Source organism: Dermochelys coriacea, chromosome 12 (genome assembly GCF_009764565.3).
Source record: "Dermochelys coriacea isolate rDerCor1 chromosome 12, rDerCor1.pri.v4, whole genome shotgun sequence".
Taxonomy (NCBI): domain Eukaryota; kingdom Metazoa; phylum Chordata; order Testudines; family Dermochelyidae; genus Dermochelys; species Dermochelys coriacea.
In genome coordinates, this window is record NC_050079.1 from 43042140 (window position 1) to 43068673 (window position 26534).

The 26534-nt window shown below is 46.1% G+C and overlaps 1 protein-coding gene across 1 annotated transcript in view; it reads left to right on the forward strand.

Annotated features, from left to right (window-relative positions):
• ZFHX3 (zinc finger homeobox 3) overlaps positions 1-26534 on the forward strand; it is a 296035-nt gene that overhangs the window by 268600 nt on the left and 901 nt on the right. The window contains 3 exon segments of the mRNA XM_043494742.1: positions 6662-6764; positions 8291-13726; positions 25859-26534. The exon segment at positions 25859-26534 is cut by the window's right edge and continues 901 nt beyond it. Coding sequence (XP_043350677.1) covers positions 6662-6764; positions 8291-13726; positions 25859-26534 — 6215 coding nt within the window.

Consider the following 26534-nt stretch of genomic DNA (forward strand, 5'->3'; position numbering starts at 1 on the left):
AGGAGGCTCAAGTTAATAATACCTTATCAGACGCCTTTCAGGAACCTGCAGTGTATAATATGTCTGTTGCCATAGTAACAGCTGCTTGCTTATGCTCTGCATCTCATATCTGTGTGTTTCTTCCCCTCTCCCATTCATATCAACAAGCAGTCTGGGTGGCTGTCCTGCTGGGAATAGCCAGAGCACTAGCCCTCCTTTCTGAGACCTGACCCTCTCAAGACTCTGCTAGTCCATCAATGGTGGGGTGAGAGAGAAATGTGTGTGATTGGTATGTCAAGGTCCCAGAGCCCAAAGGCACGTGTGCAGCAACTCCAGCATCTAATGCACTGGGAAGACATGACATAGAGGGTTTATATACAGTAAGTGAAGCTCCTGAGAGCTGACAGCAGCATTCCATGCAGCCCCAGTCTGTTCGCACCAGTCTTCTGCTGCTGCCACTTGATTACGCTGGTGAATAAATGTGTTAAAATTTGTTTTATGTGGTATTTTGTCTGCTCTAAACTAGTCTAGTTAGTTGTCTTTCCACACAACAGCCACTTCACTAGTCCTGGACCTGCACCGCTTTGGCCGAGAGCCCCTTAATGAGGGTGAAGTGCAGTTCACTTCCATAGTCAATTGACAAGACTGATGGGCTCGAAATCGGAGAAGGGACTGCTTCCCAGGCAGCCTCCAGTAATGCGGAATGCTCCTGCCTCCTTCTCAGCTTCCTTTATCTTTCCATAAATTCCTCTGCCCCGCCACTTAATTCTGTTGTCAGTTTTCTTGTCCCATGTTCAAGGTGTCCTTCCAGGGTTTCCTGTCGCCAGCTGTCTTTTCATCTTTTTCTTTTCTCTCTTGCTCCCAGAGTAATTCTTTCCTATCTCTGCCATCCTCTCTCCTCTCTCACTATCTTTACATTCTTTTCTCCTTTTCTATTGTCTCCTCTTACAGCTCTCTGCCTTCTGCTGTCAGTCAGTTTTTCTCTCTCCCTCCCTTTCACCCCCTTTCCCTCCCCCCTCTCTTTCTCACTCTGTGTCTCATTCTCCATCTCGGATGAAGGTAATGAAAATAATCGGGCTTCATTAATTCTGAGCCCTGTGAGATGATAGCCATTTGGAACCATGTTTGCCAATTAGATGGTCTAAATTAGAAGTGACCTTGGTATACTGCCATCGCTTTGCCTGTCTGAGTCTAATGAAGCTTTTCACTCCAGCTCCCTCTCTGTCTTTGTAATGGAAATTCCCTCCTTTGTCTGGTTCGGGGACCTTGCATTATATGTGCATTCCCCCCTGCATGGACAGAGGGGGTATTAAAGTAGCTCCTCAGACCATTGCTAGAGTGGTTATTTTTAAATCTAAATTATTTTGGCCATGTTGGCAGAGCTCATGAAGAGCTACCTAGAACTTCCATGGGATTGGCCCCACATCCCAGACAGGCAGAGGCAGCCAGTGGGAGAAGGCTGAGCTAATGTATAGAATATTGATCTCTTGTCATTGTCCAAAGATCAGTACGTGGCTTTGATGTGTCCAAAACCCATGTTATGCTCCTAGGGTCAGAATAGAGGAGAATGGCCAAGATGGGAACCTGCGTATGGATGGTTACCATGAGACGGGGAGAATCCTAGCCACCACAGCTCAGGTCTCTGTGAAGTCATGGTTTCTGAAAACCCCAACTATAAGCTTAGCTGAAGCTTAGAAAAGGGTGTGGTGTGTGGAAATGGGGCGAGGAAAATGAGAGAACAGGGATGAACAGCCATTTACCGAGCCCAGCATTGCTGGCAGAGTGGAGATTGTACCGAGCCCCTTGTCCACCCCCTGAACTGTTACATTCAGCTCTTATAACAGGCTCTCCGATGCTGTCACTTGAAGAGTGTGGGTGTGGCCCAGTTTCAGGAGGATTCACACACCGAAGGATCATACTTCTCTCAGCCATTTTGGACTGTCTCCTCTGAGGAAGCAGTTTACAGAGTCCTTTTCAAAAACAGCAGCAAGCTCATTTTCTCTTGAGAATGAGCACTTGAGCTTAGTCTCTGTGAAAGAGGACAGTCTTAAGGGAGACAAACAGGACAAGGAGAGAGGAGATCTGTGTTCAGTTTCTGCTCACTTTGTAACACCGAGCAATTGGGCCAAATTTTTCAAAAATGGCCACTGATTTGGAGTACCAGGTACACATACTGGAGCCTGCTTTCTAGAGAGGCTGAGCACCCGTAGCTTCCATTGGCTTCAACTGGAGTTGTGGGCACTCAGAATCTACAAAGACCAGGGACCACTTTCACCCCTAGCAAAAATACTCACTAGCTAATTTCATCTTGGGGCAGCAGGAAACTGCATAAGACACATTGCTAGGACAGGAAGGAAACGTACTAAGGTCTGATAGTACTGGGTATACATTTCCTATGTAGGTGATACCATTCATAGCCTACACAATAACATTATATAGAAGGTTTCAGAGTAGCAGCCGTGTTAGTCTGTATTCGCAAAAAGAAAAGGAGTACTTGTGGCACCTTAGAGACTAACAAATTTATTAGAGCATAAGCTTTCGTGAGCTACAGCTCACTTCATCGGATGCATTTGGTGGAAAAAACACCACCAAATGCATCCGATGAAGTGAGCTGTAGCTCACGAAAGCTTATGCTCTAATAAATTTGTTAGTCTCTAAGGTGCCACAAGTACTCCTTTTCTTATTATATAGAAGTATGACTTACAAGAGAGCCAGGAAGTGCTAGCGTATGGTCCCTTTGGACACATGCCTACATATGGGGATGGGCAGGTTAGAAACTCCGAGAGTGAAATAAATAATTATTTTCTAGAGCTGAAACATGCTAGGTGACTTTCAACCCAGATAGAAAAATGTGACTCTAGCCCCAAGGGGATGACAATCTGATTTGAACATGGTGCAATGAGTATGGCTAAGAAACAAAAGGGAAGTGATAGAGGGAGATTGTGAGCTCTTTGGGGCAGGGACCATCTCTTTGTTGTGTGTTTGTACAGCCCCTAGCACCATGGTGGTCACGGCTAGGGCTCCTCAGTGCTGCCCCAGTATATAGAATAACTAAGGTCTAGGGTTACAGTAGCAAGCTGACACAGTGATGCATTGCAGTTGTATACATACCTTAGGGTGGTTTTAATACCTTCATACTGGTGCATATGATGTTAGTGTTGTGGAAGCACTAAAGAAACTTGAATGAGGAAATACAAGCATTTAGGAGTTTGGAGCTTGGATTAGTTCCCAGCTATTGCTGGACCAGCTGAATGAGAAGTGATCACATATGATCACATGAAACTTGCACATAAGTTAACTTCCCCTACAAGACTCAACCTTCCACCGCCCGTCCACCCATGACCGTTACACCATTTAAATACAGACATAAGCATAAACTGTATCAAATAATATCATTTACCTGGTGATCTGTGATTGGCCACCAGCATTCAGTGCCTTCCTTTTTCACCTTATACTCTGATTATTTATTTGTATTGTGAAATCACCAGAGTGGACCAGGCCCTCTGTGCACGCACAAGAAGCCATAGTCCCTGCCCCCAAAGAGTTTACTGTGTGAAAAGATAAAACAGATGGAGATGGGGGCTTGGGACACAGCATATATGCCAAGTGATTAGGTTGATGAGTGGTCAGGCAACTCCCCCTGGGAGAGACACTGGGTGTGGGAGTGGGAAGGCCCCCACCAGAAGATGGTTGCAGCAAAGAGGACTGCATTTTAAGAAGGCTGAGCTGGCAAATGACTGAGAGGTGGGAAGATCAGGCAATGAGCCAAGCATAGAGCTTTGCATTCAGGGTTTTACTTGCCAGTGGCTCCCATGCACAGCTTTTTGGGAGAGCCTGCAGTTGTCCTGAATACACAGACGCACACAATTTCTCACTTCCAGCCCTTCTGGCTTTGTCCCAGTTCCCTCTAGGAATTTTCTGCCTTATAACAATTTCCTGTACCAAAGCCCTTTCTGGGTGTGGGGGGAGGAAAGAGGGAGAAGTGGGGAGAACTGAGGCTGTGGAGATGCAGGTAGGTAAAGGTAATTACTTAAGCACATATAGGGGCAGGACTTATTGGTTTGGAGTCCCAGATTAAGATGCAGAGGCGCATGTGAGGTTGATGATTATATTTCGGGGTGAGTTAATTGACAGAAGGTGAAGGCAGACAAAGAAACTCTGCTTACTGCCTTCTTGAATCCCAATCAGGAATTATGATTAAAGACGCAGCGAGACAACAGAGCCCTGATGAATTGGTGTCTTTTTTTTTTTTCCTTTTTGCCGTCATTCACACTTGATTGACTTCAACCTTTCAAGTGCAAAAGTCTCTCTTTTCCATTATTATTCATAGCCATCTGAGTTTTTCTAATTAAAGTGTATGAAAACAATTACTGATCCATCGTACTGAGTCTGTTAGTGGGGATGACTGCCTTACTGTAACGTGTATAAAAAGCCCACAGTTTTCTATAATGATGTGCTACTGAGGTGTTAGATAATTTTATTCTTTTTCTACTCTGTGGGTTTTTTTAATTTCTCGTTATTTATTTTTCATAATTCCTAAAGATCCTGGGAAAGCACTTTCCCTGCTGATAAAATGGAGAAGGACATTGCTTTCTTTTCTCCTCTGCTTCCCATCTCATTTCCCCCTCCTCTGAGTCTGGTTACTGTGAATTAATCGGTGACCTTTCACTTCTTGCATTCCCTCTGGACTCACCAACCACAGCCTTCAGAAACGTTCCGCTTTGGAATAAAAGGTGGAATGAGTTTGGCATTCTCTGCCCCTTTCCTAGTGCTTTGTCAGTGGCAGCTGCCTTTACAGGGTATAGATGTCTGTAAAACACAAATGCTGTGTCTGTCTCACACTCACCTTCAGTGCTTAATTCATGCCAGGGCTGAATCCTGTAACTGCTAGCCTTGGCAGTTCAGATTCCCGGCACCTCTGGGCTTGCTTTGTCAGTTACCAAAGTAAAAAAAAAAATCACTTGAGCTCCAGCACCTCTTTCATTACAAATGAAGCACCGCTCATCTTGCACAGCTCTGTGAGTGACCAGAGCAGTCACAGCATCTCTTCCCTCTGCTGTCGGACATCCGAGATATCTCTCAATCAAATCTTCATTTGAGGCTGTCCGTGTACGTGCTCCTGCTCCCCATGAACCTGAGCATTGCTGGACCAGACCCTGTTTCCCTACACATGCTGTGTAGGCTTTACATTAGTGCCAATGAGGAAGACATCATGTCCTATTTAGGGTTCACAGTATTTCAGCTATACCTTAGTCACAGACATTGCTAGCATTTCATTAGTCATCCCGCATGCACCTTGTGGCCTTTGACTTAAGTTCACTTAGAAGAAGGTAGGTAGCTGTACTGTATGAACGTAATCACATCATTTGTTCTGCCATGAAATGCAAGGATCAATCCATTCCTCTGCCTGGCCTGAAGGGGAGCCTTTTGTAGCTTCACTAGAGAACGTGACAGGTTAGCACAGTCTCCAACATGCCATGCTTTCCCAGCAGTCAGTAGCTGGAAAAGGGCACTGTCAGAGCACCAGCACTGAGTCAATTTGGGTTTGCTGCTCCCTAAGAACTCAGGGCATGGTAAGGATGTTCCTTTTAGCATCTAGGTGAGAGGTGCTCACAGACAATCAAAGCAGTAGAACTGACATCAAGCACTTGTTTATGGGGTGAGCTCCTGTATGTGGCTGTGTTATGAGATAGCATTAGTGGGAACAATGGTCTTGAATGGTTTCCTAAGCTGCTGTGTTGGGGAGCATCTGTTGAAGAGCAGCCGTTAAGATGCTGTGCGTGTGGTGCTCAGAGTTGTGTAGGGTTTTGTTGCTGCACGCCTGATGTTAAACACTGGTCAAAGCCCTAGTCATTTTGGTCAAGACTGTCAAAAGTAACTAGTGATTTTGGATGCCCAACTTTCAGTTACTTTACGGGGGCCTGATCTTATGAAAGTGCAGAGCCCAAAACCCAAGCTTCTTTTGAAGTGTCTCAAATCGGGCTCCCAAAAATTGAGCTATCCAGAATCACTAGTTGCTTGTAAAAATCATGGCTTTCGAGTCTTGGGCTGTGGAGATAGCACAACTGATTGCAAACGGAATTTTGAAGCGAGCCAGAGTGAACACTTGTTTTCTTTCCAACAGTCAGAACAGCTTTGTGTTTCAGACAGTGTGCCATCTCTTTTCACTCTTTCTTTATTCATCCCTTCTCGTCACCTCTCTTCAATTGTACTCTTCTTTCTTGTGCCCCTCCTTTTTTTGCATCAATACACTTTGAAAATAGTGCTATAGTGCTCCCTAGTCCAAGATTACAGTGTACTTTATAGTTATGATTTAATTAGGAGGCCTTATTATGTTTTCAGTAGCTTAAGGTGGGCCTTTCAACTTCTCTACCTAATTGGTTGCACAAGAAGTTTCACAGCCCATGACAAAACATTGTCAGTGATCAAAGTCTGAATTCTACATAAAGGAAAAATATTAATACGATGATTCTTCGAGTGTGCAGTACTAATTATGTCCAGAATGTAACTGTAGAAACTGTAGAAACACTTTTGACTGATTTGTCTAATAAACATGAGTCTTCAGTGAGCTAAGAAATGTGACACCTCTGCTGATGTCTCATTTTGCTTATTTAAAGATTTTAAAAATATTTTTGTTTTTTTCTCCTCTCTCCCATTTTCCCCACCGTCCTGCCACCCTCAGGTGACAACACCGGAAGGGGTGCTGCCCAGCAGTATGTTTCTCCCAGCAGCTGCTCCAGACAGAGATGGAAACTCCAATGCTGACGAACCGGGGAAGCGGGCGGGTCAGTTACTTAACTCTTGTCCGGAAAAAATCATCCTGCTTTGAATTGTGGCAGCTTCTTGTTTCCCATGCACTGAGAGAAAAAGGTCTCATTGCAATCCCTTGGCCATGCAGTTTCTGCTACAGATCATTCATTGCAAAGACCAGTGCACACAGCAGGAGATCTAACAGGAAGCAACTAATTTCACTGAAGTAACACCACAGTTGAGGCATGTTAGCAAGGCAGCTCAAAATTACATTGGCCTTTGTTATTAGCGTATAACATTGTAAAGTCATGCCTACCAGTAACAGTGGCCAGCTATATAATCCTGACTATAGTGTGATATGGCAGCAAAAAAAGGACACTACAGTTTTGGGTACATAGGTGAGGCCCCTAGTGTCAAAATGGGGAGGTGATAGTCTCTAGGCCAGATTCTGTCAGTGTTGAGCCTGGTGCAGAGACCACAGTGGGAGAGCTCTATAAGGAAGTTTGGGATTAAGACAGCCACCACCTCCTTTCTGCACACGGCTTGCATGTGAACAGCACCGTTCCAGAGAGGACACCAATGGCATGGCTTGGGCTGCTGGAGATGTGCTGATTCCTCAGATCCCCTCCTCAGCTTCCACCAATAGGAGTATCTCTCCCCTGCCAGAACTGTTCTGCTCTCTTGGGTAGAACCTGGAGGAAAGGTGGCAGTGGAACGGCTGCTTGCCCTTCCTCAAAAGGCTGAGTTCTCCTGGGGCATAGCAGCCTTCCGTGGAGTCGGGACCAGCAGGGGCTGAATTTCACTCTTTCTTTGCAGTATTAGTGAACATGAGCCTCAGTGTCATGTTTAGTTCTTGGCACATCATTATCAGCAAGACTCTGACAAGCTGACAGGTCAGCAAGGAAAAGTAACAGATAGTTATTGGACCACAGGGTTTAATTTGGGGAGGAATTAAAGGGGGGTAAATATGCCCAGCTTGTTTCAACAACCATCATGTGGGAGATGTGTGCAGTCCATGGATAGTCAAAAGGTGTAAAAGTCAAAGAGGAAGAAAAATTTATTTAGGGTTGTGCAGTGGGGCATAACATGTATAATGAGGTGACGTTAAGAAAGTGGAAAATTTAGGCTGAATATTGGGGGGGAATATCTGTCCTTCTGCACTAAGGATAATGTGCCGGCATGTAGCAAGGAGGCCTGGCCTCCCTCTGAGACTGATGGGAAGGGATGGCCACACACTCTTATGGAGCAGTAGTCTGCTTACAGAAGGGGAAGGTATGTTTTATGAGAGGGCCATTGAGCTACATCATGGGCTGTGGTAATCTTGGGCAGCGGGAGAGTTAACGAAATACTTGGTGAGAAGTAACAGCCTCAGCAGAAATAGTGGTGAAGGAAAATGACGCTGTTGTGCCTGAGGGAGGAAGTACTGGATCAGATCCAAATTGAGAAATTAATAATGATTTATATTTTTATTTAAATTGTAAATGAGTGACAGAGACAAGCCCTGTCTAAACTGTATCTTCCTTGAATCACTTCACCCTTTTTATTCCGGTTCTGTTTACAGAGACATCTGAGGACTCCGGAAAAAGCCTCCTGTCATCTGAGAGCGTAGAGCACAGTGGAGAGTCCAAACCTGTTCCTGCCGATCAGAGCTCCACCAGAGAGGACTCTGGCTTTCTTTGCTGGAAGAAGGGGTGCAGCCAGGTGTTCAAAAGCTCAGCGGCCCTTCAGATGCATTTCAATGAAGTTCATGCTAAACGGCCCCAACTGCCAGTATCCGATCGCCACGTCTACAAATACCGTTGCAACCAGTGCAGCCTGGCCTTCAAAACCATCGAGAAGCTGCAGCTTCATTCTCAGTACCATGTAATCAGAGCAGCTACTATGTGTTGTCTTTGCCAACGCAGTTTCCGAACCTTCCAAGCTCTGAAGAAGCACCTGGAGACAAGTCATCTGGAGTTGAGTGAAGCAGACATTCAGCAGCTTTACAGTGGGCTTTTGGTCAATGGAGACCTCTTAGCTATGGGTGATCCTTCGCTGGCTGACGACCATACTATCATTGTTGAAGATGATAAAGAGGAAGAGAGTGACCTAGAAGATAAACAGAGTCCTACTGGCAGTGATTCTGGGTCAGTACAAGAAGACTCTGGCTTGGAACCTAAGAGGGCCCTACCTTTCAGAAAAGGTCCTAATTTCACCATGGAGAAATTTCTCGATCCATCTCGCCCATACAAGTGCACAGTCTGCAAAGAATCTTTCACACAAAAGAACATTCTTTTGGTCCATTACAATTCAGTTTCTCATCTGCATAAACTGAAAAGAGCCCTTCAGGAGTCTGCTACTGGGCAACCTGAACCTACCAGCAGTCCAGACAACAAACCTTTTAAGTGCAACACTTGCAATGTGGCCTACAGCCAGAGTTCTACGCTGGAGATCCATATGAGGTCTGTCTTACACCAGACAAAGGCTCGAGCTGCCAAGCTGGAGGCAGCTAGTGGCAGTGGCAATAGTAATGGAACTGGTAATAGCAGTAGCAGCAGCATCTCTCTGGGTTCGTCCACACCAAGTCCAGTGAGTACTAGCAGCTCTAATACCTTCACAACCACCAACACCAGCAATGCTGGCACAGCTCCAGTCCCTAGTTTACTCAACCAGGGATCCGGTGAGAGTGTGGGAATTCCACCTTCTAGTAACCCCATTAGCGCTAACATCGCCTCCCCTTCTGAGCCTAAGGACGTCAACCGGAAGAAACTGGCAGACATGATTGCGTCCAGGCAGCAGCAGCAGCAGCAAGCTCAAACCTTGGCACAGGCACAAGCCCAAGTCCAGGCCCACCTACAGCAAGAGCTGCAGCAGCAAGCTGCCCTCCTGCAGTCTCAGCTGTTCAACCCTGCTCTCTTACCACATTTCCCCATGAGCACAGAGACCCTACTCCAGCTTCAGCAACAGCAGCATCTTCTGTTTCCATTTTACATCCCCAGTGCCGAGTTCCAGCTCAATCCAGAAGTTAGCTTACCTGTGACCAGTGGTGCTCTAACACTATCTGGTACTGGTCCAAATTTGCTGGAAGATTTAAAGGCTCAAGTTCAGCTCCCACAGCAGAGCCATACACAGATATTACAACAGCAGCAAGGCCAACTATCTTTGTCACAGTCTCACTCTGTCCATATACAACAGAGCCAGCATCACGAGAAAAAAAACAAATCAGTTATTAAGGAGAAGGAAAAAGAAACCCAGAGGGAAAGGGAAAATGCAGAGAGGGGAGACAGCAGTTCGTTGTCTAAGGAGTCTCTGCCTGACAACCTAAAGTCCAAAGACAAAAAAGACTTTGCCCCAGGCAATAGTTCAGAACCCTCCCTACTTCCTCCACGTATCGCATCTGATGCAAGAGGAAATGCCACGAAAGCCTTGCTAGAAAACTTTGGCTTTGAGCTGGTTATTCAGTACAACGAGAATAAGCAGAAGGTGCAAAAGAAAAATGGGAAGACAGAGCAGGGTGAGAACTTGGAAAAGCTTGAATGTGACACATGTGGCAAGTTTTTCTCAAACATCCTCATTCTAAAGAGTCACCAAGAGCACGTTCACCAACACTACTTCCCCTTTAAGCAGCTGGAGAGGTTTGCCAAGCAGTACAGAGAGCACTATGATAAACTGTATCCATTGAGACCTCAGACTCCAGAGCCACCTCCACCTCCACCTCCTCCTCCACCTCCACTCCCTACAGCACCTCCTCAGCCAGCTTCCACTCCTGCCATTCCTACTTCTGCTCCACCTATTACTTCTCCTACAATTGCACCAGCCCAGCCATCTGTGCCACTCACCCAGCTCTCTATGCCAATGGAGCTGCCCATCTTTTCACCACTTATGATGCAAACTATGCCATTACAAACATTACCTGCCCAGTTACCACCTCAGCTTGGTTCTGTAGACCCTCTACCTGCAGACCTGGCTCAGCTGTATCAACATCAGCTCAACCCTAGCCTTCTACAGCAACAGCAGAACAAGAGGCCACGAACTCGGATCACAGATGACCAGCTCAGAGTTCTTCGGCAGTATTTTGATATTAACAACTCTCCCAGTGAGGAACAGATCAAAGAGATGGCAGACAAGTCTGGACTGCCACAGAAAGTGATAAAACACTGGTTTAGAAACACTCTGTTCAAAGAACGCCAGCGCAACAAGGATTCCCCATACAACTTCAGCAATCCTCCAATTACCAGCCTGGAAGAATTGAAGATAGACTCACGGCCTCCCTCTCCAGAACCTCAAAAGCATGAATACTGGGGAAGCAAGAGGTCCTCCAGGACACGGTTTACTGATTACCAGCTCAGAGTCCTACAGGACTTTTTTGATGCTAATGCTTATCCAAAGGATGATGAATTTGAACAACTTTCTAATTTGCTGAACCTCCCTACACGGGTTATAGTGGTGTGGTTCCAGAACGCTCGTCAGAAAGCTAGGAAAAACTATGAGAACCAAGGAGAAGGCAAAGATGGGGAACGGCGGGAGCTTACAAATGACAGATACATTCGAACGAGCAACTTAAACTACCAGTGCAAAAAATGTAGTCTAGTCTTTCAGCGCATTTTTGATCTTATCAAACACCAGAAAAAGCTTTGTTATAAGGATGAGGATGAGGATGGACAGGATGATAGCCAGAATGAAGACTCTATGGATGCAATGGAGCTGTTGACGCCAACCAGTTCCTCCTGCAGCACACCAATGCCCTCTCAAGCTTACAGCACCCCCACATCTTCAGCTAATGCAACCTCTTCAGCCTTCTTGCAGCTCACAGCTGAGACAGATGACTCCTCCATGTATAGTTCTAAAATAGAAGCTACAGATGAGAAACCAAAGCAATCTGAACCTCCAAGTACACAGCAAAACCAAACTCAAGACAAGCAAGTGCAACCAAAGCAAGAGCCTCCACAGCAGCAGCAAGACCAAGCAGAACAGAAGACAAGTTCAACACACCAAAAGATCTCACCATTATCCCCCCCATCCTCATTACAACAACAGCCTCCGCCACAGGCACAACCACCCCAGTGTCCTTTGCCACAATCAAGCCCAAGTCCATCTCAACTCTCACATCTTTCCCTCAAGCCCCTTCATACGTCCACCCCGCAACAACTAGCAAACCTACCTCCTCAATTAATCCCGTACCAGTGTGACCAATGTAAACTGGCATTTCCCTCCTTTGAGCATTGGCAGGAGCATCAGCAGCTTCATTTTTTGAGTGCACAAAATCAGTTTATCCATCCGCAATTTCTGGACAGGACACTAGATATGCCTTTCATGCTTTTTGACCCCAGTAATCCACTACTTGCAAGCCAGCTGCTATCTGGAACTCTGCCTCAGATTCCAGCAAGCTCAGCCACTTCACCCTCAACCCCAACGTCTACAATGAACACTCTGAAGAGAAAGCTGGAGGAAAAGGCCAGTGCAAGCCCTGGGGAAAATGACAGTGGGACTGGCGGAGAAGAACCTCAGAGAGATAAGCGTCTAAGGACAACTATTACCCCAGAACAGCTGGAAATTCTGTACCAAAAGTACCTGCTCGACTCTAACCCTACACGAAAGATGTTGGATCACATTGCACATGAGGTGGGCTTGAAAAAACGTGTTGTGCAGGTTTGGTTTCAGAACACTCGAGCAAGGGAAAGGAAAGGGCAGTTTAGAGCTGTGGGGCCTGCCCAAGCCCATAGACGGTGTCCTTTCTGCAGAGCTCTCTTTAAAGCAAAGACGGCTCTGGAAGCTCATATCCGATCCCGTCACTGGCATGAGGCTAAGAGAGCTGGGTACAACTTGACTTTATCTGCTATGCTCTTGGATTGTGATGGAGGACTCCAAATGAAGGGGGACATTTTTGATGGAGCAAGCTTTTCCCACTTGCCACCAACCAGTAGTGATGGTCAAGGTATTCCTCTCTCACCAGCAAGCAAAACTATGGAGCTCTCACCTCGAACTCTGCTTAGTCCATCCTCCATTAAAGTGGAAGGAATAGAAGACTTTGAAAGCCCCTCCATATCCTCAGTTAATCTGAGTTTTGACCAAACAAAGTTGGACAATGATGACTGCTCTTCTGTCAACACTGCAATCACAGACACTACAACAGGAGATGAAGGCAATGCAGACAATGATAGTGCAACGGGGATTGCAACTGAAATCAAATCAACATCAGGACCTAGTGAGGGCCTGACAAAGGCTGCCATGATAGCAATGTCTGAGTATGAAGATCGATTGTCTTCTGGCCTTGTCAGCCCAGCTCCCAGCTTTTATAGTAAAGAGTATGACAATGAAGGTACTGTGGACTATAGCGAAACCTCCAGCCTTGCAGACCCCTGCTCACCCAGCCCTGGTGCCAGTGGTTCAGCGGGCAAGTCTGGAGACAATGGGGATCGGCCAGGGCAGAAACGCTTTCGCACTCAAATGACTAATCTCCAGCTAAAAGTCCTAAAGTCATGCTTTAACGACTACAGGACGCCTACCATGCTGGAGTGTGAGGTCCTAGGTAATGACATTGGACTGCCAAAGAGAGTTGTTCAGGTCTGGTTCCAGAATGCTAGGGCAAAGGAGAAGAAGTCCAAGCTAAGCATGGCCAAGCATTTTGGTATAAACCAAACAAGTTATGAGGGACCCAAAACAGAGTGCACTTTGTGTGGCATCAAGTACAGCGCTCGGCTGTCTGTACGTGACCATATCTTCTCTCAACAGCATATCTCCAAAGTTAAAGACACCATTGGAAGCCAGTTGGATAAGGAGAAGGAGTACTTTGACCCTGCTACTGTACGTCAGTTGATGGCTCAGCAGGAGTTGGACCGGATCAAAAAAGCCAATGAGGTTCTTGGTCTGGCAGCTCAACAGCAGGGCATGTTTGATAATACCCCTCTACAAGCTCTTAACCTTCCTACTGCGTACCCAGCACTACAGGGCATCCCTCCAGTCTTGCTCCCAGGCCTCAACAGCCCATCCTTGCCAGGCTTCACTCCATCCAACACAGGTGGGTTCTGGAACTATCATCTCTCTGCTCAAATGTGACATTTTCCCTAGTATTGCATCTTCAGCACAAATGGCTGTTTCCTTGGCAATGTCTGAAATCCGGTTCATGAGCCCTCTGTTCTCATGTTACTTGGCAGGCTATAAAGAGTAGTTATTTTACCTCTAGTTTCTTAATCCATGTTCTCTAGCAAGGCAAGAGACTTACTAACTCGTTGTGTCTCTCTCCATATCCGGTAGGCAAGTCCCTGTGTACTCTGGGGCAAAGACCCCTGCTTGCTTTGACACATCCTGTAAATTCTCTAGCACCTTCAAGTAACATGAAAATTGAAGCTTTTATTGAATTAAATAAGAAAAGGAATAATACAGTCAATACAATATCTGTTGTGTTGTTTCTTTTTACATTAAATTCAAATTAGGGCTGCTCCCAAATGTTCAGTATATTGCAGATGTTTGTATTGACAACACAAACTGCATTGTAGAAATGGTGATAGAAAATCTGGTGGTTTTTAGCCTTCAGAGTGCCTTACAATAGCACCTACATGCCAATCCAGGCAGCCACAGATTCTTTTTGAGCAATAGTTGGCAGTAAAAGGGAAATACAATTCCCTTATGGCCTACTTTCCATAAACAGAGAATATGAATGTTCCATCTTCCCAGTGGTCCCTCCGTTCCTCTTCCTTCACCAGCTGGAGCAGTCATGAAAAGAAGGCCCTTAATCAGTTTAAACTTAGGCCATTTTTCCAAAAGTCTTTTCTTTGTCTGTTGGCATTTGGTGAATGCAGTTTGAACTAGTGTACGTGAGCCTCCCCAGGAGATGGCACCTCTCTGGAGGTGTTACAGCAGGGAATATGCCAAATAACCCCCTGGCCCCGCCCTACTGTTCTTTGTTCCTGGAGGGCTGTAGTCCCCCTCCTCCATGGAACTACATACAGTCACTGGCCCACGATGAGACATCGACTTAATACTGTAAGATCTCCCAAAGATATTGCAGGAAATTGCCATAGCTGTTACAGGACCCAAAAGGACTATGAGATTCAGCTCCAGAAGCTGCTCTCTGGTATAGTGCATGAGTCAGGGACACCTTCTCCTAACAAGGAGACCCTGAAACTGTCCAGCATTAAACAGTTTTAAACAAGCTCCAGGGTTTGGAATACAGAGAGCTCGGAGGGGTTATTGGCATGGCAAACACACCATTAAAAATCTTTAACCTTTTATTAAAGATATAGAAAAGAAGGGGGGAGTTGAAAGCATATGAAATGTAAAATAAGTAAGGCTTTCATTTTAACAACATCTCTTGTTCCCATTTCCTGTAGCTGAAGAGAGTTTTTTTAAAAGGAAGCTGCTCCTGTTTGACAGTCTTTTAGAGATAGTAATAACAATCCTTTTTGGGGAAAAGAGAACTTAGTTGATATGGTCTTAAGCTGTGGTTATTTGTTGCTGTTACAGTCCAGTCCCATTTCCTAGAAGACAAAACAAAACAAACTCCCACAAGATGGGAGAGACAAAAACACCAAAGATTTGAAAATGCAACTCGTCTTTGGTGTTGATTCACATTTGCAGTCTCACTGAGCAACACAGCCATAGCACGCAGTCTTGGCCATTCTGGAGACCTGGCAAACTTGTATCAATGTCAGGCTGTCTAGGGCATTGCTTTTGCTGCCTCTCTGGTCACAGACTTACAGCAGTGTTGCAAAACATACAGTCTTGGCCAACTAAATTACACTGTCCTTAGAAGGCAAAAGGAGAGAGGTAGGAAAGAGAAGGAATTAGATGGGGAAGGAAACAGACAAATGGAGGGGGAGGCACAAAGACTTACATCTCCGGTGGTGTTTGGGATTTAGCCAGAGCCACTGGAGGTGGTGATATCATCTGGGTTACTCTCTTGGCCCAGTGCGGTCAGCACATCTTTTGGGATTAGGATCACCAACGTGCAAGGATGTGGTGTTAAATTCCAGAGCCCCAGGAGATTGTGGAGGTAGCGGCCGTGATGATGAAGCTCACTCCGTCTTTTCAGTCAGCAATTGTTGCACTCACATTTCCCGGTTTTCTCTGAAAAGTTTTTTCTTTTAAGGACCCCAAAAGGGAGTGACGGGCATAATAGTCCATGCTCTCATTTCGTTGTTCACCAATTAGGCCTAATTTCCAACACACCAATTTTGGATCATTGATTTCCAATTCCTTCCTCCTCTTTTTTTACCAGGCATGATCTCAACAAGTCCTTGAGTGGTATCGTAAAGCCTATTTGTTTAGACTGACTGTCTCCTCCCCTTCCCCCCCACTCTTACTGATTTTTATAAACAATCTTCTGTAACAGGCTTAGTTGCACTTTTGTTACCTTTTCCCATCCACATTTCTTGTTACAGGTGACTAGAATCATTTCATACATTTCCATGCAGTTAAGCTCACAACTGAGATGGGCCTTCTAGGCCCCAGTTATTACAGCAGTTCTTTGAATGGAGCTAGGGAGAGCACCTTCTACAGTGCCAGTGGTTTGAGAAAGCCACATAGTAAGAAAGTGTTCTATCAAAGACCCTACTATCGAGTCTAGCAGGAACACAGTGTGTTTTCCCTGGACTATTGGGGTTTCAGAAAGGAGCTCTTCAGAATGGCCATTTCATCTGCCTGAGAACACTCATCAGATTGGCATGGCCAAAAGAATAAGAGAGACCATTCTTTGAAGACTCTATAGGAGGACATGTCCGAGGACTTGGACGTGCCGTAAGTGCTGAACCTGACTGTTCTTCTTAGGATGTGTCAAATGGTTTCTGATTAGTCAAGCTCTTTCCAGAACTATCTTCTCCCTGGCACCATATGGAGAAATCCTCCACAGGAGCCCCAATTCTAGACTAAGCCAATGCCATCAGACTGCAGAATCCACAATTCCTGCCAGATCTCAACTCAGTCCCATAGAAGTCTTGAAATCGAGAAAAGCAGGTTCTTTAACATTCTGCTGCAGGTTCACCTCAGGGGAGCACCAGAAGGCATCTTGGATAGCTCCAGAGTTTTACCTAGGATTTCCTCAATATGGGCACAGTTAGAGCTTTTGGGACCTATGATCCTCCATTTCCTGTATTGGAGAGCGATGATAAGAGATCAGAGTCTCCTTTCCCCAGGAAGTCTCTTCCTCCAGGCTCCTGTCTGGATCCTGTAGCCTGCTGTTTCTGCATCCCTTTCAGTATTTATGCCTCAGTCACTCTACCTCAGAGGAGGAAGGGGAACTGGTGGGAGAGCTTTTAGAGGCACCCTTTTTCCCTCATCCCTGGATGAGACTGTCTTAACTACTTCCTCCTCTCCTCTGCGTGATGCCTAGGCCTTTCAGGGGCAAGATGGGCAGAATAGCGTTAGCTCTGGAGGTTCCTGCAGTTGCCAAGTTCAAGAATTCACAGAATTCCAAGGAAGAGAGAGAGAACTTTCTAGCCTATTAATGAAGATCTGTTGAAACCAGCCAAAGAAGTCTGAAACACCCTGCATCTGTTGACTCAATTTCTAGGAAGTTAGATTGTATATACCTATGTGCTATATTCCCCAAGGAAATATTTGAATTATTCTGCAAACATCCTTAGTTGTCGTTTCAGAGTCAGCTAATGAATTGCATCTACTTCTGGGGACCCAATGGCAGGTCCTGCTGTAGCTAAGCAAGCATAAAGATGTGCTGGAGGACTCTACACCAGTTCTAAGAGATTTGGACCCTTGCACATCTTCCTGTTCTACTCCTCTCTTTGGGAACTGTTTATCCCAAACACAGAAAGCCATTTCTTTAACTCTTGGACCCTAGAGATCATTGAATGGGGTGTTCTCCCTTAGGTTCAAAGCTATGCCAAAATATAACCTCCTTCCCTTTTCAGGGTACTTTCTCAGAAGAAACTATTGTGAGAAGAGGTCTTGATCCTCATGATGACGGGAACCATACAAGTGTGATGCTACAGCACAGTGCAGGAAAAGTTTATTATTCTGAAAAGAAATGCTGGTCTATATCCTATCCTGGACCTCCATGAATTAAACCAATATTTAAGGAAAATCAAATAATGCATAGCTTCTTTAGGAAGCATAACCCCTGCTCTGCACCCTCAACCTTCAAGGTGCTATTTCCACATCTCGAGAAGGTAAAGGCACAGGACGTGCTTCAGGTTTATGATGGCCAGAAAACACTACCAGTGCAGGGAATACCCTTTCAGGCTGGCAGCAGTCCTGAGGGCATTCCTCAAATGTTTGGTTTTGACAGGTACGTCTAGTGTCAGATCTCGCAGGTACATCGATACCTGGAATACTGGCTTACAAGCTCCCAGTTTTACAGAGGGTAATTCATGTCCTGGAGGAGACTTGCTCCTTCTTTGTTTCCTCTCAACAGGGCATAGGCTGTCTTCTGTGATGGGTGCTACCAGTGAATGTCTTAACCTGGATACCTTTCTCTGCTCTCGTTCGTTAGATAATAATTACAGTCTGAGTTGACAGGTACACTAGGAGCTTTGAATCTTCATAGTCACAGAGACCTGAAGAGTCCAGGCCCATACAAATTTGCTAAAGATTTAAGTCGTCAGATTGGCTCTCAGGTCCCATTTCCCACGGATCAAAGAAAATTCTGTGCAGATTCTCTGATACTATAGTTGTGATATATTACCTGAACAGACAGGGAGTTTGTGTCAGGAAGCAAACCATGAGAATGATGCATTCACAATGAAGGATCCTTAAACACTATTTTAGCCAACAACCCCAACTCTGAAGGCTGCAAATCAGCATGAGTAGTTTTTCTGGATCTCACTGGCTCTTCTGATATTAGCTCATCATGAACTATTTTGCTGCAAGTCAGAATAACCATGTCTAAAATTCTGCTTGAGAGCTGACAGGGATCCCTAATGCACAAGAGGCAGGAAGATTTGACAGGACAAAGCTAGTGTGACCTTAGTTGTGCCAGACTACATATAGCACAGCTTGTTCTGGCTCTCTCCAAAGATCATCCATTCTACCTCCCTCAAGTCAAGATCCTTTATCCCATCCAAACAGCAGGGTGTTCACCTGACAGCATGACTTCTGAATTTCTAGGGCAGGATGTCTTCAGCTGAAGAGATTAGGGCAGCGCTGCTGGAGTCCAGAAAACCCTCACTAGAAGTTATGCTAGAGACCATGGCTTTGCTAACAGGGGCAAAGCAATTCTCAGCCATGGCGAAGGTCTGCTCCATCACTGTTTGTGCTTATCATGTCCCTGTGAAAAGGACCATGGTATTTACCAATCCCCTGATGGAACCATTTTACAGGCTCTTACAAGCATATGCAGTCCCATTCAGGGGTTTTACTGGTTCTTGTACCATGAATTTAATCTTCTCCATACTCAGAGAGGAACTCTTAGTTCATGGGATATTTCTTCCTCTATCACTTCCTGCTGAAGGTCCTAGTGTTCTCAGAATGGCAGACCTTGTTGGCCAACCCACCTTATACTGCATTGGTCTGTCTTAAGCTTCAGCCCAAATTTCTAACCAGTATTGTATCAGATTTTCACTTTGGGCTATATCACTATCTTTATTTCTCCCAAAGCCCCATCAGTATCCTGGGGAGATGAGGCTACATACTCTGGCCATTTAAAGCAATCAGCTCCTACTTAAAAAGGACTATCCTGTTAAGAAGTCAAACAGATTATTGGTGGTCTTTAGAGAAAACTCCAGAGGTCGAGCCATCTCAACTCAAAGGCTGTCTAAGTATATAAGACTATACATCCAGAAATGCTATGAATTAGCTGCTGCTCCTGTGTTTGAACATCTCAGGGCTCACTGAACTAGAGAACAGCAGCTTCAGTGGTATCTATCCATATTAAGCCCTCACCTGGAATACATAGGGCTGCTGCATGAAGCTCAATTCACACCTTCACAAATCATTGTTGTCTCAAGACAGCATCCAGAGCAGATGCTGGCTTCAGAAGGGCATTGCTTCAATCACTGTTGAACTCTCCAGGGCTCCTTAGCCCACGTCCTCAAGCATCCCACTACTACTCTCCGGCAGTACACCTTTGTGAAGGCAAGAAAAGGATTACTTACCCAGGGTAACTGGCTCTCTGAGTGAATTGCCTCCAGAGAGCTATACTGACCCTCTCTCTTCTCCTTCTCTTTGGAGGTCAACTGTGAGTGAGTCTTGTGGAGGTATAGTGGAATGGGGGTGGGGAGTTTACACCTTTGGTATATGGATTGCAGCGTCAAGGGAATTGCACACACCTACAGACTGCCAGCTGCTACTCAAACGGTTCCATTGCAGGCAAGCACCTCCTATGGTAGGTCTGGAGAACCCAGAGTCCCCACTGCTAAATAATCCCTTCTTTAGACAGGTGGAAGACCTTTCAACCTTTGGAGTTGGGGGCGGTTTGGGACTGGCACTGAGAGGGGATGCAGTTCCTCTTTCCTTCCTTGCTGTGGGCAAGAGCAAAATTGTCTTGAAAATATTTGCAGTTCTTGAATCCATTGCTTCCCACTCCAGCCACTCTTGACAGCAGCAATCCGCTCAGCTGCACCAGCCCCAGTATCGATCTCTGCATCCAGCAGTGGATAAGTACGTAACTGGATGTGCCTGCTAAAATCAGGAGTTAGGATGTATCTATACTGCAGTTAAACACCCGCGTGGGCTTGTGGGGCTCAGGCTGCAGGCCTGTAAGATGCGGTGTAGAGGTTCAGGCTTGGGCTGGAGCCCAGGCTCCAGCACCCTTCCATCTTGCAGCTCCCAGAACTCGGGCTCCAGCCCCAGTCTAAACTGCTACCCGCAGTCTTACAGCCCCATAGCCCCAGTCCTGCAAGCCCAAGTCAGCTGACCCAGGCCATCTGTGAGTGTTACTGCAGTGTAGGCATGCCCCTAGATGGTTAACGATGCTAGCATTTAAATTATTATAATTAGTTTTCAGAATCCACAGCATACAAAGATAAATGGGGCATTTTGCACCTCACTGAAAGCTACTTGCCCCAGTTCTTGCTGTATTCTGGCCCTTATGCTGCTGCTGTGGTGTAAAGAAGCTAGAAGCTGCTGGCTCTCTCCTGCCAGGAATGGCCTTATGCTGCCCCTCTTGCCCTGACCCAGCTCAGGCTTTGGGAGGTACAAAGGTGACCTTTCACCTCCTGAGCTGTCTCCTAAGAGGCACAGCTTAAAGTCAGGCTTATTTCTGGCTGTCTGCAGTATCTCCTGATTCTGCATCAGTTTGCACTCAGTTCACCTTTGAACAGTTTGCAACTGTAAGGCTGGAATTTCCCTAAACGAAGGGTTAGATTCTGCAGCACACGTCTGTGGGAAAGGCTGGATGCTGCAGCAAATCCCACAGCTGTGGATCCCTGAAAATATGGGCCCTACCTATGAGAAAATGAAAGTGTTTGTTTTATTTCCCCTTAAGGGCATCAGGAGACTTTTCTTTTTCAGGTGCTTGTTTACCAACGGCAGTGGACAGGACTGATGCTATAAGCCCTTTCAGCAGAACTCCTTTTGCCCGAGCTATTAACAACCGTACAATAAAGATTCACAGCCCTGGAGATTATATTGTTACTGGCTATCCCTTCTGCTGGGAAAACTAGCCAGCTTCATGTTCCACTATTAATCCATCTCCTTTGTGAGGTTATATTAGGGTGCATTTACTTCCACACAAAATACTAGGTTCTTGCCTTAAGGGAATATCTAAATACCACATAAACTTTGGAACCACATCAAGGCTGTATGCCCAAAGCTTCCCATACTGGAAAGGCAGAGGCAGCATTAGAGGTTTATGGATCCATGAATTTTTATCCAGTAAGGACAAAAGAATTTAGAAACTCGGTCTGTTCAGTTCTTTGCAATAGCCATGCCTAGCTCTCCCTAATCTGGAGAGAGTTTAAGAATCCTTTCTGATATTCAAAATGACTTTGCTTGGCACAGGTACTTTCCCTTCTACTCTTGAGCCCCTTGGATGAAGGAACAACTGCAGCTTGTGCAGCTGTGGAAGAAGTACCTGTCAGAGACATCAACTATTAGTCTCTTGTGCATTATGACAGACATTCAGAAAGAGTCAAATTGCTACTGTGAATTTTCAGTTATTTGGAAGAAATTGAAACAGCTTTCTCTGCCGCCTAGTAAATTACCTGGTTCTAGTTACCCCACTTCATATATTGTTTTTTTGGCTCGCCAGCCTGCCCAATCAAGGGAAGCTTCTAAGAGAAAGGGAATGTGGGGTTACTGGTTTCCTTTGAGGCCTTCTTTGCACTAGGCCTTATTTCCCTAACATTTCCCACCAGTTTTAGTAACAAGGGTTAAAAAGCCAGCAACTGCCAGCACCACGTCTACACTTTTCCTACCACCAGTGGAGCTGCACCCATGGGAAATTTCAGTGGGGAAGACTAATGTAGACAAGTTCCTTGGTGCAGCTTCCTAAGGCTTTTCTTCTTTCTGCTTCTCCAAACTGGGACTTTCCTTGGTTTATTTTCCAGTCAGGAAAAAAATCAGGCCTAAAATGCCAAGGTACAACAACTTTGTATAGACCTTGGGAAGTGATTATAGCAAACTGCTATTACACATCCAAGGAACCACCCATAAGTACTGCGTACCTGGGAAGGGAAATGGGGTCTCTTCTGTAGGAATAACTCCAGTTTGAGAAAGACTTTGATAAAAGTATGCAACAGAGATAAATTAATAATTTATAGGGAATAATTTATTCTATGCGTTTTTGCCTTTTATTTGTTTGTAGTTGTCCACAAACAGATGCTGATTTTTTTTTTCTCAAAAATTATCTGGTGAAAATATCTGGCAAATTTCATGTACTCTGTGACTTGTTATTAAAGCTGTATTATTTAGTTGTGATACATCACAAAAGGCACGTGGTATTGTTTCTCTTCCCTCGAGGGATGAGTGTAACCTTTATAATCAGATAAACGTTCACAGGTAGTAAATCTTAAATTTACTTCCTGCAGGTATCCATGCTGGTAAAAATTAACCTTGCAAAAGCTGATAGAATGTGGCAAAAAAGAGCTGACACACAAGCAAATTTATTTAGATTTCAAATTAATATTTATCCAGGTCTAGTATTTACTGCAGGAAACCAAGTGTAAGAATGTAGGAATTGCCAGTCTAGGTCAAACCAGAGGTCCTCCTTGTCCAGTACTCTGTCTCCAACAGTGGCCAATATCAGCTGCTTCAAAAGAAGGCGCAAGAAGCCCTGCGATTGGCAGTGACAGGAGAACATGCTTTTAGAGGAGGATCTCCTAACCCTCATTAGTCAGAGATCAGTTTATGCAACTGTCTCTCAGTGAGGAGCCCTCCTTGTGTTTGGAAGACTGGTATTTCATAATTGATATGGGACATGAATTGGAAGGAAGTTAGTTAGCTCTGGTATTAGAGGGAATAACTTTCAGATCAGCTGACATGGGATGATCTGGTTGGCCGGCACCAAAACAGGAAATGGAAAATGACTTCATGCTTTGATGCGACCAGGCACAGCTTTTGGTTGGGACAGAAGCAGAGAATAAGAGTCGTCAATACTGACCAGAGCAGATCTGTTCATGAGAATGCTCCAGTTATATCCCTCCAGAAAGAGTTACCTTACAGTTCTTGTATTCCATTGGTGATGTCTGACTAATCACAAGCTCTTTTGGCTGTTGTGACGCTGGGAACATATGTACTACCATCACCAGAAGTAGGGTTGCCAGTTTTGATTCGACTTATTCCTGGAGGTTTCCTCACATGACATAATCTTTAATGGAAGATTAATCTTTAATTCCTGGAGACTCAAGGACAATCGTGGAGGGTTGGCAACACTACCATAAAGGAGTCACTTGTGCTTAGTCCATAGCAGCACATGTATAGCTATTTATATTTAAAAATCCCTTCTGTGGGGTTAATTACTTCTATTCTTACAAACTAGCACTTCTAAATTGAGGCCTGTGCCTAGTCAGATGAGGCTGTGTGACTGTTGTATCTCAGAAAGGCCAGCAACGAGAGGACCAGGGGTCTGAGTTGTGACTACAATCCTATTATTAGCATATGTCTAATATTAGCATACCCAGCAGCTAGACATCCATGGCTGTGGCTCGTGGGGCTTGAGCTGCGGGGCTGTTCCATTGCTGTTAAGGTGTTCAGGCTCCCACCCAAGCCTCGGACTCTAGGACCCTGTGAGGTGGGAAGGTCACAGAACTTGGGCTCCAGCCAAGCCTGGAACATCTACACAGCAATGGAACAGCCCCATAGCCCAAGCCCCAGAGGCTTAAGTGAGCTGGCATGGGCCAGCTGCAGGATTTTCTTTGCTGTGTAGACAGACCCACTACATTGTTTGCAGTGGAGCCCACAGTGTACTAGGCAATGTACGGACACAAAAGAGGGCATAGTCCCTGCCCCAAAGAGGTTAGGCTGAGATTTTTGCAAGCTGCTTACTGGTAATTGGCCATCGAAATGCTAGGTGCCTTTGAAGATATCTGCCTTACACTCTAAAAAGAGCTGACAGGGAAGGGAAAGGTCATTGTGGTGACTGGCCGCAGCCTGGCATTCAATATGTGATAAAGCGTGGCTTTTAGAAACAGACTCTCCCAGTTTGCCACTGAACACTGGTTCCTTCTCAGGACGGGAGAGGAGAACAGGGGTACACATTTGCTGCTTTTGCCTCTCTGAAGTTTAGAGTTTTTCCAGCCCTTACATTTTGCAGTGCACAATATTCCTCGCTTAGCTAGCTGATCTGGGATTGGATTGTCTGACTGCCTAAGGAAGATGTTGGCTAGTAAAAGAGTTGTGGATTGTTGTCTCTTTACCTGCCCCTCTTGTTTTCTACGATGGTTTCCCAGCTGTTCTCCCCCCATCACCGGCTTTTTCACTTGCTTTTCCAGTCCTGTGGCTGAACACAACAAACATCATATCACTTCATACACGAAACAAGTTAGTTACAATGCAAGTGCTTATTCCTTTCTGTTGGTTTCCCTGGCCTCGCCAATATTTCTCTGGCTGCTCTCTCTCCGACCCCCTTGGACACCCTCCAGCAGTTCCTAAATAATGGATTGTGGCAGACATTCATCTGTCCTGGCCAAATAAGGGACATTCCAAGCATCTCTAGTATCAAGGGGATTCTGTACTTCATATCCATGTAACATTTCCTAGGAAAGCAGACACTTGTCAGCATTCTGCAACCATTGAGAGGGATTTTGACAAACTAAGAAAAGAGCGTGGGGGCAGGGAGAGGTCTTCCAGTGGTTGGACACTGGCATTAGGGGAAGATCTGCTTTCCTCAAGGAGAACAGTGGGAGTCAGTGAACTGGCAAAGAAAACAAGAAAAGGAGGGCTCCTCTTTTGTACCTATTCTAGACGATTCTTTTGCTTTTCCCCTCCCCTCTCTTGCTCTGCATCACTCCTTTCCTTCCCTGTCTTCCCCTCCTCCATTCTCTTCTTTCCTGCTGTTTGTCAATTTTAAATATTTTTAGGCTAAAACTTATTTTCATTAGCAGAAAAATAATTGCAGCACCTTCACCCCCCCCCCCCCATCACTGCTGCTGTCCACCTGTGGCGTTTTGTCAAGTCAGCACTGCCCCTCTGCCTCCATGGCTGACAGGACTCTGTCCTGACCTGTTCTGGCTACAGGCAGTTGGGCCCACACTCCCACTGTGGGAGTGGTATGGGAAGCTGATCTCTGGTGCCAGGTATTAGGCAGCTAAATACAGTGAGTCAAACAGCCCTGTTGCCAAAACTAGGTAGGGAAAGCAGACAGATGAATTTATTACTCTTCGGTGTTTATCTGGCCTGTACAGTTTGGGCTCCTGACAGTCTTTACTGTATGTGTGAACACCCCCTCTAAGAGGCAGTGCAATGCTATTATCTGCATTGTGCAGAGGGGGAACTGAGGCACAGAGAGGCCAAGTGACCTTGCCCAAGGTCCCAAAGGGGTCTGGCTGAGCAGGAAATTGAATCCAGGTCTCTGGAGTCCCAGGCTAGCACCCTGACCTCGCGTTTCTAAAGCATGTTGTAGGTTAAAAGCATCACTTACAGAGCTGCTCCCCTGCAGCCAGGCTCGTGGCTGAGCAGCCGGCGTCAGGCCTGTCCTGCTTGCGGTGACGCTGCCGGGATCCAGCCTGGCCCGTGGACTGACGTCCCTGCTCAGCCATAGCCCCTGGTAGGGCTCTTAGACTTGCACGGTGCTGAGTGATTTTATTGTTGCTTCCCCCTGTAGCTTTAACTTCTCCAAAACCCAGCCTGATGGGTCTGCCCAGCACAAGCGTCCCTTCACCTGGCCTCCCCACATCTGGATCACCAAATAAACAGCCGCCCGCCTCGCTGAGCTCCCCGACTCCAGCACCAGCAACCGCGGCCCTGGCCCCTCAGCAGCAGCAGTGCAAGGACAGGGAAGGTGAGAAGATGAAGGAGAAGGAGAAGGCGCCAAGAGGGAAAGGGGATTCCCCGCCGGGGCCCAAGAAGGAGAAAGGCGAGGCACCTGCAGCGGCCCTTTCCGCCCCCCTGCCCACCATGGAGTACGCGGTGGAGCCTGCCCAGCTTCAGGCACTGCAGGCTGCCTTGAGTTCGGACCCAACAGCCTTGCTTACAAGCCAGTTCCTTCCCTACTTTGTCCCAGGCTTTTCACCCTATTACGCCCCTCAGATTCCTGGGGCCTTGCAGAGCGGGTACCTGCAGCCCATGTACGGCATGGAAGGCCTGTTCCCTTACAGTCCCGCTCTGTCGCAGGCTCTGCTAGGCCTGTCCCCCAGCGCCCTGCTGCAGCAGTACCAGCAATATCAGCAGAGCCTGCAGGAGGCGCTGCAGCAGCAGCAGCGGCAAGTGCAGCAGCCGCAGCAGCAGAAAGTGCAGCAGCCACAGCAGCAGAAAGTGCCGCCACCGCCCAAAGGAAGCCA